Source organism: Plasmopara halstedii (assembly GCF_900000015.1).
Source record: "Plasmopara halstedii genome assembly, contig: Scaffold_2956, whole genome shotgun sequence".
NCBI lineage: Eukaryota > Oomycota > Peronosporomycetes > Peronosporales > Peronosporaceae > Plasmopara > Plasmopara halstedii.
The window spans coordinates 1,345,804-1,357,859 of NW_020189861.1; the positions used below are offsets into that span (position 1 = coordinate 1,345,804).

At 42.2% G+C, this 12,056-nt stretch overlaps 6 protein-coding genes across 6 annotated transcripts in view; 1 reads left to right on the forward strand and 5 right to left on the reverse strand.

Moving 5' to 3' along the window:
* PHALS_06387 (metalloprotease family) overlaps positions 1–310 on the reverse strand; it is a gene marked incomplete at both ends in the record, with an annotated part of 1,176 nt that extends 866 nt beyond the window's left edge. Inside the window, one exon of the mRNA XM_024719663.1 lies at positions 38–310. Coding sequence (XP_024584940.1) covers positions 38–310 — 273 coding nt within the window. The remainder of the gene's footprint in view (positions 1–37) is intronic.
* A 1,313-nt stretch (positions 311–1,623) lies between these two features.
* On the reverse strand, positions 1,624–2,012 carry PHALS_06388 (uncharacterized protein; the record flags this gene model as incomplete). The annotated part of the gene is made up of 3 exons (XM_024719664.1): positions 1,624–1,646; positions 1,704–1,776; positions 1,860–2,012. The coding sequence occupies 3 exons, from the start codon at positions 2,010–2,012 to the stop codon at positions 1,624–1,626; spliced, it is 249 nt and encodes an 82-aa protein (XP_024584941.1).
* A 4,388-nt stretch (positions 2,013–6,400) lies between these two features.
* On the reverse strand, positions 6,401–6,760 carry PHALS_06389 (uncharacterized protein; the record flags this gene model as incomplete). Its single annotated transcript, XM_024719665.1, has 1 exon — positions 6,401–6,760. The coding sequence occupies one exon, from the start codon at positions 6,758–6,760 to the stop codon at positions 6,401–6,403; it is 360 nt and encodes a 119-aa protein (XP_024584942.1).
* Positions 6,761–8,242: 1,482 nt separating this feature from the next.
* PHALS_06390 (uncharacterized protein) lies at positions 8,243–8,457 on the reverse strand (the record flags this gene model as incomplete). The annotated part of the gene is made up of 2 exons (XM_024719666.1): positions 8,243–8,354; positions 8,408–8,457. 2 exons carry the CDS (start codon positions 8,455–8,457, stop codon positions 8,243–8,245), a joined length of 162 nt encoding a protein of 53 aa, XP_024584943.1.
* Positions 8,458–10,167: 1,710 nt separating this feature from the next.
* On the forward strand, positions 10,168–10,752 carry PHALS_06391 (uncharacterized protein; the record flags this gene model as incomplete). The annotated part of the gene is made up of 1 exon (XM_024719669.1): positions 10,168–10,752. One exon carries the CDS (start codon positions 10,168–10,170, stop codon positions 10,750–10,752), a length of 585 nt encoding a protein of 194 aa, XP_024584944.1.
* A 348-nt stretch (positions 10,753–11,100) lies between these two features.
* Positions 11,101–11,577, reverse strand: PHALS_06392 (uncharacterized protein; the record flags this gene model as incomplete). The annotated part of the gene is made up of 1 exon (XM_024719670.1): positions 11,101–11,577. The coding sequence occupies one exon, from the start codon at positions 11,575–11,577 to the stop codon at positions 11,101–11,103; it is 477 nt and encodes a 158-aa protein (XP_024584945.1).
* Between the last annotated feature and the right edge of the window lie 479 nt (positions 11,578–12,056).

Here is a 12,056-nt window from a genome sequence, read left to right on the forward strand (position 1 = left end):
CAGCCTTTGTACCCTTTTCCTTGATATCGTCTTTCACGTAATCTACAGCTGCATTGGCAGTGTCCTTGGCAAATTCGACGCTGGGATCAGGTTCATTATTGGCGTTATTGTCGACATTACTTTCGACGTTAGTCTCGACGCTAGTGTCGACGCCAGTGTCAACGTCGGGTTCGATGCCGGTTTCGGCGTCAGCACCGAGGCCAGCGCTGAGGCCAACGTTGAGGCCACTCCAGAGAACATCCGTGAAATCCGCAGTAGTGGTGGCGGCCGTGGCGATAGCAAAGATGATAAGGCACCGAAGAGAGCGCATCAACCTATTCGGATAGTTTTAAGATTCTTGATCTAATTTCAATAATGAGTGACCTGGAGTGGCTGACTTGAGCCAGATATCTGAGCTGAAGTTGGGGTCTATGTACCATAGTTGCTGTAGGTCAAGCAGTAACCGGAAAGTTAAACATAAAATTGGCTATAACATGATTATGGTACATGAATCTGTCATAAAATGTGGACATTAAACGCAATGTGGTAGGATCAGATGGAATTGTCTGTAAAAGAATCTGGTCTGAAATTCATTCAGAGAATTATCAGTTTATTGGTTACACGAATTGGACGAAAACTTAAAAGTACAAATATTAGTAAATAAAGTGTGCGACGATATATTTGCGTGCATGGAGCAGTATGGATAACAAGAGCTTTATAATCTCTGCATTCGATTAAATTCCATCAATACACATGAAAGGAACTTGCTTCGTCATGTTCAACAACAAAAGGTGCTACAAATCAATAATATGTATTTGTGTATTGGACCAAAAACTGGTTTTGAGTATTGTGATAAGCGACGATTTTAATTGGTTAATTGTTGAAGATTTATCACCGGTCTTCGTCCAGGTATCCTCTGTATGTTCTATTCAAAATGTCAAAATCGGTGGGATAGCAACCCGTTCTCTGGAAACTATTGGTTATAGGCTTTCCGAAAAGCCGGACCAGGTATTAGTTTATGAATCTGAGCAGGCATTCAAGTGCCTTGCAATTGTTTTTCAGCTTAGCAATAGAATTCGGTTGTCATTGCAGATGCAACGTAATTAATACTTAGTCTTTTTCGCGTCAACGAGGGATGACTACGGCCGCAGTAATGTTAGGTCGTAATACAAATTCAACTATAATACGCTTAATTCCGATATTTTTTATTTCGTGGTGTGGTTGTACATCATCATTTCACAATTTACCTCTTTGTAAATGATTTCTGGTTTCAATCATCTTTAACACATTTATTGTGCAATACGAAATCGATAGCCGTCGTTGAACTCATCATTGCAGTACGCACTTGCTGCATAAAAAATGTCCACAAAACATTTGCTACATTGGCACTGTTGCGATCGTTTTGTTACATACCCAGTGATTATTCCCAAACTCCCTGTAAGAATCGAATCTCAAGTGCAGAGCAGTATTCAACGACTTTTTAAAGACATCATATGCGCCGCTAACAAGATCAGCTTTTGGCGCGATGATTTCAATCAAGTATAAATCTGTCTCTTGATTGCTCATTTGGTATTATAAGATACAATCGAGTCGACTGTACAGGCGCGATTTATGCGCATCTTTCATCATCAGTGATTGCCCGGATTAGTAGTGTCTGAACTGGTTATCTAAAACGACCTTGATGTTACGTTCAGTATTACTGACGTACATACTGATAATTATACTCATTAAGCCGGTATTCTTGGACTTATAAGCGGTGGTCGGTGCTTTATGTCCGCTGGTTATTGTAGCGCAGACCTTGAAGACAAAGAAAGTCAAGATCGAATAGTGTACATATTGTTTATAGGATAACGGAGGAAACGTAATGTGATTGTCCTAACCGTGATAAAAAATAAACACAGTCGAGCCTTTGTGTTGAAAGCTGTTGATAAAAGTCCGCCGTGCGCTTCGTCTATCCAAGCTAAGAAACGACAAAAATTTATTTTGTGCGCAATAACTCCGTAATGTGCAGATTGACTACGAAAGATAAGCATTTAACTATCGAGTATAATATTAATAGCTGCTCGAAAGCTGTATTATTCGATCTAACCTATAGTGTTGAAAGATCAGGTAGCACTATCTCGAGATCAACCATTAATGCCATGAATTTGTAAGAAAGTGAGAAGTCAATCTGCAACGTTTTCAGCCTAAACTGATCATAGAGCTGTCTTTAGATCGAGCTGTGAGATACAACTGAGGACATGGTACAAACTGTTGAACTCGATGCTAAGATACTTTGCTTTTGTCCAAGGAAGCTGAGCGGTAGCTCACCACATTGCACCTCCCCAAGCCTTCATTCAATGTGTCGCAAAATCTCTGCATTAGGCAAGTGATCAAACAAAGCAAGGGGTGCTGTTAAGCATACCGACATACAACTATGCATAAGTGCCATAGTACGAAATTCTGATCACACAATGGTACTGTGGTAAGTTTTAGTATCGGACTGTAAAATGTACATATCTAGTAGTAATGTATGTTGAACTGGATTGATAGATGCACTGTCATCCAAGAGTACATATACGTCATGATTATCCTGTTTAGATAAATACTAAATATATACGTGATACTATCTCTGATGATAAAACTTTCTCTATTTACTGACATGACCCACGTGTACACCGAGCTCGGGTGCGTAAGTGTATTAAATACGATTATATTGGATGTGTAGACTGATCCTGCTACACTTTCACTGCAAAGATGTACACCGCATTGTGGTTCTCACTTCTTTTGTCGTTTTTCACGAGCAGCTGCTGTGCCTGGATTCTCATCCACCCTTTGCGTTTTACTATGCCTGACTTCATAGCATATTTTTGCACCAAAAACCTCCTCCAGTGCATCCAAACAAATGACTCAGCGATCCTTCAGGAAAGACGAGTATGCCGAGGTGTTCTCGGATGAGAACGACCGAAAATTTTCGCCTCAACGTGACGGCAAACAACGTAGCCGCTCACCGGAAAGTTGCATACTGTTCTCAGCCACCCTTTTCGCGAGTTACGTACTGTGTGCTTTTTTGCCTTGAGTAGCACATCACGCTGTGGAGCTCGTGGCGATTTTCAACTCGCCATCGGAGGTCTTGTTCTGGTACAAAAACACGATCCACACCGACTCTTGCTCAACTTCTTGCGCCGTGATTTTAACTTTTACCTGTCAAAGGCAACTCGACGCGCTGGTGGGACCTCCAAACACGACTATATTTTGGGTTTTCTGGTCACACCAAAAGCAAAAACGAGCATAAATACGCTGCTGTGGCCCACAAAATCTGTGTGAATGTACTTTGTGGTGTTGATAAAATGCCGATGAGCAACAAGCTCATTTCTCACACCGTGGGAGGAACGCGCCGTCTCGCCCGTTTTAAGTCTTTATAAGGTAGTACAAGCTATACAAACGCCGATAGCTTATTTTTGTGTCATGGGATTTAAGACAAGATGCGCACGTCGAGATGACACCCCATCACCTCCAGCTCCTTGAAGCAGCTGTGACAGCTGAGGTCAAAGGTATAATATCTTCCACAAGATCGGTTGCCATCCACTAGTAGCAAGTTCGTTTTGACGGTAGATTCCCAACTCCAAGGGAGATAAAGATCGAGGTTGTGCACGGTCGTAAGCAGCGCTTTCTTGCCCAGATAGGACCCCAAACTCCCACGGACTTTCCGAGAGAGATATTCCTTCCACTTATTCGAAACTGGTGACAGACCGGTGTAACTGCTGCTCTCCAGACGTTCCACAGACACATGGACCATCCTACACTTATCGTGTTGTGATGACAGAGGGCGATTCTCTCGTGGCTAGCTGTCATCAACACTCGATTGCGGTGGGCACTCTTTCTCAGAGTCTGAACATGCGTCCAAAGCTAAGATAGGTCAGACCTCGGATCACTTGATGATCTTTTGCATCGTATTGCGCTACTTGAGGCATAAGCAACGGTTTTGAACTGCTTCGCTGTTTGAAGCAGAGGGTTGCTCAGTTAAAGTGCTCAGTATCCAACAACTGGTATCAATGAGTTTCAGTTATGAACATCTTGCATCGTAGCCTTTGCATCGCGCTTCGTGTACATGACACTCAATTCTTTTTACATAAATGCCCAAGTTAGCCAAAATGCGAATCCAGCTCGTAATAAGCAAGTCAAAACTGATCACAAGTTCCTTATTAGAGGCATGTACTATGTTATTCAGTGCAAACACAAGTGTGGGAGTTACTCTCATCCGCACTACAATCCCACCGCGCTATTGTTTTGGAACGTTTCACTTACCGCACGTATCGCACGCATTGTCTGAATATTTGCGAATGACCAGAGGCTGCCACGCCCAAGTTTAAACCAAGCACATTAAACAATATTTGTAAAAACGTTGCTGAAAGCGCGGACCTTATCCAATATAATGCAACCGATATGCAATTTTGCAGTGAACTTTGTTCAGGAAACAGCCTATCTGTATGTGTACAGTATTGCTTGCGGAAGCGAAATAACCATCTAGCTAAGACAGTAAAAAAGGACCCATTGCCGGATCTACCGGAAGCGTCTTTCGAAAGGCTAGCGATATAGTCAATACTTATGGACTAACAATAAAACTACCGAAACCAGCAGACTGGCTAAAGGTGTCACTACATGCGGTGAGCGTTTGCTTGTTGATAAGGGTCACGCTTGCACACATGTACTCTTATCCACTTATAAGTTGAGGACCACCAATGCGTAGCGGTCACCGAGGTAACTACCCAAAGGAGTATCATACACCTAGTGAAGCACTACCAGTAATTTTGGTCAGTGCTGTAATATAGAAGTCCTAAGATAAAAATAGAGGTGCAAACGTGCACCTCGCGCAAATATACGACATCCGAGCCCAAAACTTCTTAATTCCCACAGCATCCAGCAACGCGACAAATGTTACGCCTGACTTATTCGCTTTCGTGTCACTTCGTCAATCGGCGACGATATCATCGTGACATCCGACTATTTATAGTCGCAACATCACACCTTTCACAACATTAAGCCGACCTGGATTGTAGTATTCTACTCGACAAAAAATAATCATCTTGATCAAATTAAATTACTCGACTTTGTGTTGCTTTTGAATTGGTTAAATGAAGAGTAAGTCATTTTTGCCAAGTTATGAGTTGTGGCTGTAAGCAATCGTTCTTAAGTCCCTAAAATTACAGCCATTACGAGATGTAGTGCCTGACTTGTCACTGCACCTTTTCAGATTACAAGATGATTGCGACTAGAAGAAAACAAATCTTTGTGAATATTGATCACCAGCTCACGATAAGCTGAATCACGGTGGGAATTGAGCCAACAACCAATCGAATAGAGCCCCACACTTAGCGATTGATTCAATATGCGGCCTAGCCCAGCGTTACAAATCACAAGTATTGATATGCAGATATGCTAAACACACACTCACAACTTGTGGTACATCACACTTCAACATATCTTTCTTTTCCTGGTGAGCATTGTGTTGACGACTTCGCTCGGCGAAATAAACCACGATCTGTATATATTATAGCCAAGTAGATGCACATTAAATCTGGCAAGAAGCTTTCTGCCGTGATTATGTGAGCTTTTTTCTCTGTCGCTTTTGGCTGACGAAGCCTTCACAAATCACGCATTTGTGCTCATGTCATCTTTTTTAGGTATGCACAACCTACTGCAACAGCCGAACAGCCTCATACGATGTAACATTCGAAAGGTCAGAACATTCGAAAAAGCAAGAGGCTATTCACAGCCTCAAAGGCCACCGCTTACTCTCCATCACCATTTGTTTTTATGTTTAAGGAGATTGGTGAGGGATCGTGCCATGTCGGCATAGGTCAAGCTGTACCTGTGCAAGTAGTTGGCCGTGCCAAGCCAATTCTTGAGTTCTTTAGGGATAGAGGCACTGGTCAATTCACATCGTCGTTTTCTTCACGAGATCCTTCCGCATACCCTGTCTCACAATGAAGCAACTTGGAATGATTTTAAATCTGCGTCCGAGACATATTTGTCGATAATGGGAAGTAGCTTATCCAAGAGCATCCGTTCGAGCGCCGTTCGCAAGTGTTCAATGTGGTTCTCTTCATCCAACAATCTTTGCTCTGCGCAATATACTTGAACAGCCGCATTATTAAAAGATTGAACGTCGCTGGAGCTTTCGATAGTCCAACAGCAAAAGTAGCCACTACTGCAACAAAGGAGATTTTATTGTCTCTCACGAGAAGTCGAAAACCTCCATCAACCAGTAAAAGACACTGAACAATGAGCAGTCAAGCATGCTGCTTAACAGCACCACCTTCAAAATCGGCGACCGCGCCACCTTGGCCAATGTAGATGCATCACTCATTCCAGCCTTTTCTGCAGCCACGCGCACGAAAGCATTGTTCTCAATTTAGGCAAACATGCTACAGAATTGGCCTTATTGCACAACACTATTTGAAACCAGCAATACGTATCTAACGCGCCCGCTGGCTTTTGTCGTCAAAGATGCAATCACGTCTTTAACTACGAGTCGGGTGTGATGCTGCCGCGCGGTTTTGGGCATGACAACATCGTCCTCAATATATTTAGCAGCATTCACAAAATGCGGAAGTGCGTTCTCGTTCCAGTGTAGTGCCATTACAGGTTCATTGTCACTAACTGATGTCGACAAGAGGTACTCATATACCTGGAATAGAAAACACGCAAAAAAGTTATACTTGAGTGCATGAGATTTGCTAAGGTAAATACGTAGATTTACGTGGGTGATGCAATCTTGGCACAAAAGTATTTTCGACATATGACAGAGTTTTGTGATGCACTCTACTCAAGAGAAAGAATGAGCTTTGGATAGGTGCTACTGAAAATTTCTATTGGGGTGCATGCTTAGACCAAGTTGTAGGTTAACATCGTGCCAAACTGTATGGCTTACACCTCGCGTAGAAGAATAGCAGATACCACGCTTGACTTGGTGCTTACTAGAATGACGAAGGTTCTGGCTTAATATGCCGCAAGAATATCAAGGCATGAAGTCCATACCAATCTCTTTCCATTGTCTAGGTAGGTGAGAAAGGGAAAACACACATACTAATATATACAAATTCCTTCTCAGCAATCTTGCCTGATTAAAAATTATGTTTTCAATATAGTCGCGGCAAAGAAATGAGTTGATTGCCGAAAGCAAAAGAAAGAATGTGCTCGACAATATGACAGAACGTCGTGGCTCATATAGGCCAGTACTTACTATTAACCAGGACGCCGAAGAAATATAAAAATGTCGATCGCCTGACTGTGCCATTGCGGAGACTATTTCAGAAGACTCACTTTGTAGTCTTATTATTTTCTTAGCGGACAAAAAGCACGCCAACTGATTAATGGGTTACCTACTAGATCTAAGCAAATTGACGAGGGGTGCCTTCTCTTTGCCTGATGTGCCGATAATTTCTAATGACGTATCCTGAAACATTAAGGCACAGCGTTCTAGCCGCTCATACTAACCACTTCGCAAGATTATTCAAATGCAGATAATGCTAAGAGAATAATCACTAGGTTACTACTGAAACAAACACAATCACTTATAACAAAACCTTCGAAAGTTTTCGGTGAGATTTCTCCGATATGTTATAACATTTGAATTCGAAGTCAGAAGTGTTCTTCGTGAAACAATTGCTCGCTAAATGGCAAGCATGAGTTCATGACTTGTAAAGCTTCACCAGCAGAGAAATACGTGGAGCCTAAGTTTTTTGCCCTCCAGTCGATCCATGGGGCATAGCATTCAAGCCAGCCATAAGTATCTTCTCAGATATGAGTACAAGACAAGACAGCGTCCCACGCAGTCAACCACTCAAAATTCAGCTGAAGGTTTAACACAATTTGGGACACTTTAAATAGTGCCCCGTCGCAAGCCGCAATAATTCTATCCGTATCTATCCTATTCAATTCTCCCGTATTTGAGCTTATACATTGGTCACGAGTTCTGCAGAATACACAATGCTCCTGAATCTGACAGGAATTTCCATCGTTTGGCAAAGACCGGTACATTTATGTTTACAAACAACAACCTTTCCATGCCTTCGGCCTCTTTAAAATCGTCTCTCGCTCGTATTGACTATAACCTATGAAAGTTATAGTAGATTTCAGCTTACGTTTTGCGACGATGCTTTGTCTAGAAACTCTTCGTGGGAGCACGACTATTCGCCTGGCTCCACCAGGACAGAAATATGCGCGCAGGGCACCGATGCTTTCAATGCAACAGTTGCTATATCACGGTTATGATTAGTAGCTAGAGGTCGCTGGCTTTTTCTTTTACAAAGCTGATGTCCATCACACTCTCAGATCTTAGACTGCCCGTGTTCCAACCACCTTCAATGGCAACATTGATTGCATCACCATTGCTGCTTTTTGAAACGTAAGATGGTCTTGGTCCATGCCGCGACCGGTCAGAGACCGTCCAAAATTCTGGTAGTTACCATCCCTGGAAGTAGGTGGGCCGCCCATGCGACTAGCTCCCGGACATTGTCTGCTAAATCTATTCTCCATTAATGGGTGAACAAAAGTTTGGAACCAAGGAGTACACCTGCTTTACTTTCTCCGTCCCGATCCTTACAGGAATCGGATCTTGACATAAGTGGCATCAACTTAGTTGCAGATTTTGCTTCCATCGACTGCTTGGGTATGACGCCTCAAAATTTATATCTCTAGCGCATCTTTATAGCAGGTAAGCGCCTCCAGAGGAGAGATTACCAGTTCCGGTGCTGGTATTACTAGAAATCTGATCGCTTCGGGACTGATGATAGTGCCGGACACAGGGTCTTGGTCAACGCCTACCACATCCTCACGAAGTGTACATCTTTCACGATTTGATCGTCTGATTATATGCAAGCTGCAGCGGGGCTGCCGTAGCTTTGCGCTTTGAGGAAGCGTAAGTTAGGTTACCGACCTCTCGTTCCATACTTAGAACAAGTTTGAGTTTAGCCGATCAAAATCCGCTTACTCCAAGAGTAATTATTGCCTTAACCCAAGGCTCATTAACTCTTCCGTTTAAATCCCAAACTGAATTTATTTATCTGCGGCAAAGCCGCCTAATTTCAAATGTGTAGATTTTTCTAAATATACATAGTAAAATGCCCAGCCATATACCGTTTTGGTATTTAAGTGCAGTCACACCATGCCCATCCGTGTGACACGTACCTTGTTACCAGGGTACGTGTATTCCCTTTACGCAAGCGCTTTCAAGTGCAACGGGTTTGATGTGTGCCTTGTACATTTACATATTTGACTCAAAACTTCCTAACACACATAGAAAGATTCGTACGCTTCAACCAGAGCGGGGCTGAGAGATATTAAAGTATGTAGCTACTTACTTTGGTCTTCTGACATAACTGAATTCAAAAATAATGCTCCAATGTATCCAATAAAACTACCTTAATTACTGCTTAAAGTGAGGCTAACAGCGTACGTGTGCCTTGGACCTCCGTATCGAAGTTCAGTCATCTATATTGGTGTCAATACCTCCGTACTTTTGATTACTCACTATTACACAAAAGCAAATGTAAGGTGTACGTACACAACACATCGTGCATTTTTTAATTATTCGTAACTCCATAATTACATACTTCTTTCGACTTGAGTGCATTGAATAGTTCTAAATAGATACAATGGTCAAGCTGTTTGTTTTATCTGGTGTCATAGATTTTATGCGTAGCATCAGCAATCGTACGATGAGTCTAAAATTCATGGCCTACCGTCTAGATGGTTGTATAACTGTACTCAGCTAAAATTGATGATCAGTCTGCTAAAACAAGTGTGATGATGTAATTGACGAGATCTTTAATTTGATGTGCTTGCAATATATGGTTCTGTTGTCCCACTCGATCAATCGAAGTATCAAGTACTTGATTTAACAAAACTGACTGTTCATTCGTCTGTTTGACGCCAGCATCATTTTCCACGCCAAGATCTTGGGTAATGGGTGAATAAATTCTTTCGACTTTCATGGTTTCACAAAATTCTTTGTGTAAGTTGTTTTTGATGACACATATACTCTAAAATTTACTTGATACATCGTAAACCGGCCTCTTAAAGCGCCAGCTCTTAGTACCGTTATGTTAGATATCTAGCATGCAAGAAGTTCATGACATTGCTCTTTTATCTAAGTCTTGCTCACATACATAGCGTATGACAAATCACAGAATTTGTGCAATATACATGGAGAAAAAGCCACCGACTAAATTTGTAAATCATGAACCACAACTTTTAAACCAATCAGATGATAGCAATGAACATGACAAGAAACGCCGTAAAAAGCGTGTGCGTCCTGTTGTCGACTCATCGACCACATGCGTCCCTGAGCAACTTCACTGCCGATATGCCAACAAGAAATGTCTAAATCCACGCGCTATTAAGCGCACAGGTGGTCTACACACTTTCTGCTCTATACATCGTGCCAATGCCAACCGTAATCAGCGCCGCCTGGACATGCGTAAACGCATGGCTCGACACGCCATACAAGCGCAAGATCAAACGTTTCTGATCTCAGATACAGTCAATTTGAGACAGCAAGTGACACATCAACATCTATCGTATTCATATGCTAGTGATACATGCTTTGAACCGCTGCACACGCCCACACCGCTGTTGGAGGAAGATATCTTGATGTTAGTATCTCTCTTTTTACCTCAACAAGACAGTGCGCTTGAAAATACTTTCGAAGTTGCGCTTGATACTACAGCATCTCATGATCGATCTTTGACACCGAACGGTAAACGTCAAAGGAAAGCTGCGTCTCCTTGACTTAAAGCGTGTTATACGTTCACATGCAGTAGTGGAAATTGCAGTAATTGTAAAATAAACAATTCGCGACATTATGAACTCCTACTTTGTTTCATACCATGGAGCTTTGAGACGAAGTGGTGCTTGTACGAGTGTAACTTAGGCAGCACCCGCTACTTGCGCTAGAATTGCACCAACAACGGCAGAGATGGCATCAGTGAAAGGTACTTAAACTTACATCTTAAAAAAGGTGTATGCTATTAATGAATGAACACATTTTATCAACTGCAAATGAGTAAATGCTTATTACAAGCTATACATTTCTCATCCACAGTATCTCTATCAGCTCAACACTTGATCGATATGATGTTAAATGAAGTTCAAGCCGATTCCACCAACCACGGAGGCTACCACTACACACATCGACACGTGACGAGTTGAAGAGGCAGTAGAGGAATCCGAATTATTAGAGCTAGCTGAACCGTCACTGGTGATATTGGCTCTGTCGCTGTCCGTGTTCCTAGCCGAGTCAATAAGACTGCTGGTTACATTCGTAGCACCAGTGGCTGTTTCAGGCGACGTTCCAGTAGCGTTGGCGACGGAATTAATGGCTGAAGTTGTTGCGGCATCGGCTGTGTCTGCTCCTAGATCAATCGCAGCATTAGTCGCATCCGTAGCAGCGTCAGTTGCCGCGTCAGTTGCCTTATCCACGACTTTATTTGCTGCATCAGTCGCGGCATTCGTAGCAGCATCGGTGACGCTGTCTGCGAGGTTATCCACTAGATCAGCTTGGACAGCAGCAATACCAGCGAAAGCAATGGCAGCAATGTATGAAAGAACTTTCATAATACGTTAACACTTTCTTTGCTTTGCGATAGCTATAGACAGCAAATTGGAGAATAAACGACTTGTAATACAGAGCGAGAGAGGCTGTCGCCATGTGGATGTCGTCAAACGTTGAGGAATATATTGAAGAATCATACTGTACAATGCTTATTTAATATATGACTGACCTCCTTTACGATGTATTATGATATAACTCAGAAACATACTTATTACATTTGTCTTGACTTTAGTAATAGACCGTTGGCTTAGACTTAAGAAAAGTTAATAATATCATTAAACACCATCATAATACTAGACTTGGGTAAGGATTTCACTTGATATTTTACATGCCCTACACAGAGTATTAATTTTGCTGAAATACATTGATGGATTTTCTTCCGGTAATTAGTTACACTTACGTGTTGGTATAAAACGGTAAGAGACTTTCAATGACCGATTTGCGGCGAATTAATGGTAGCTTAGATGACATGGCGATTTGT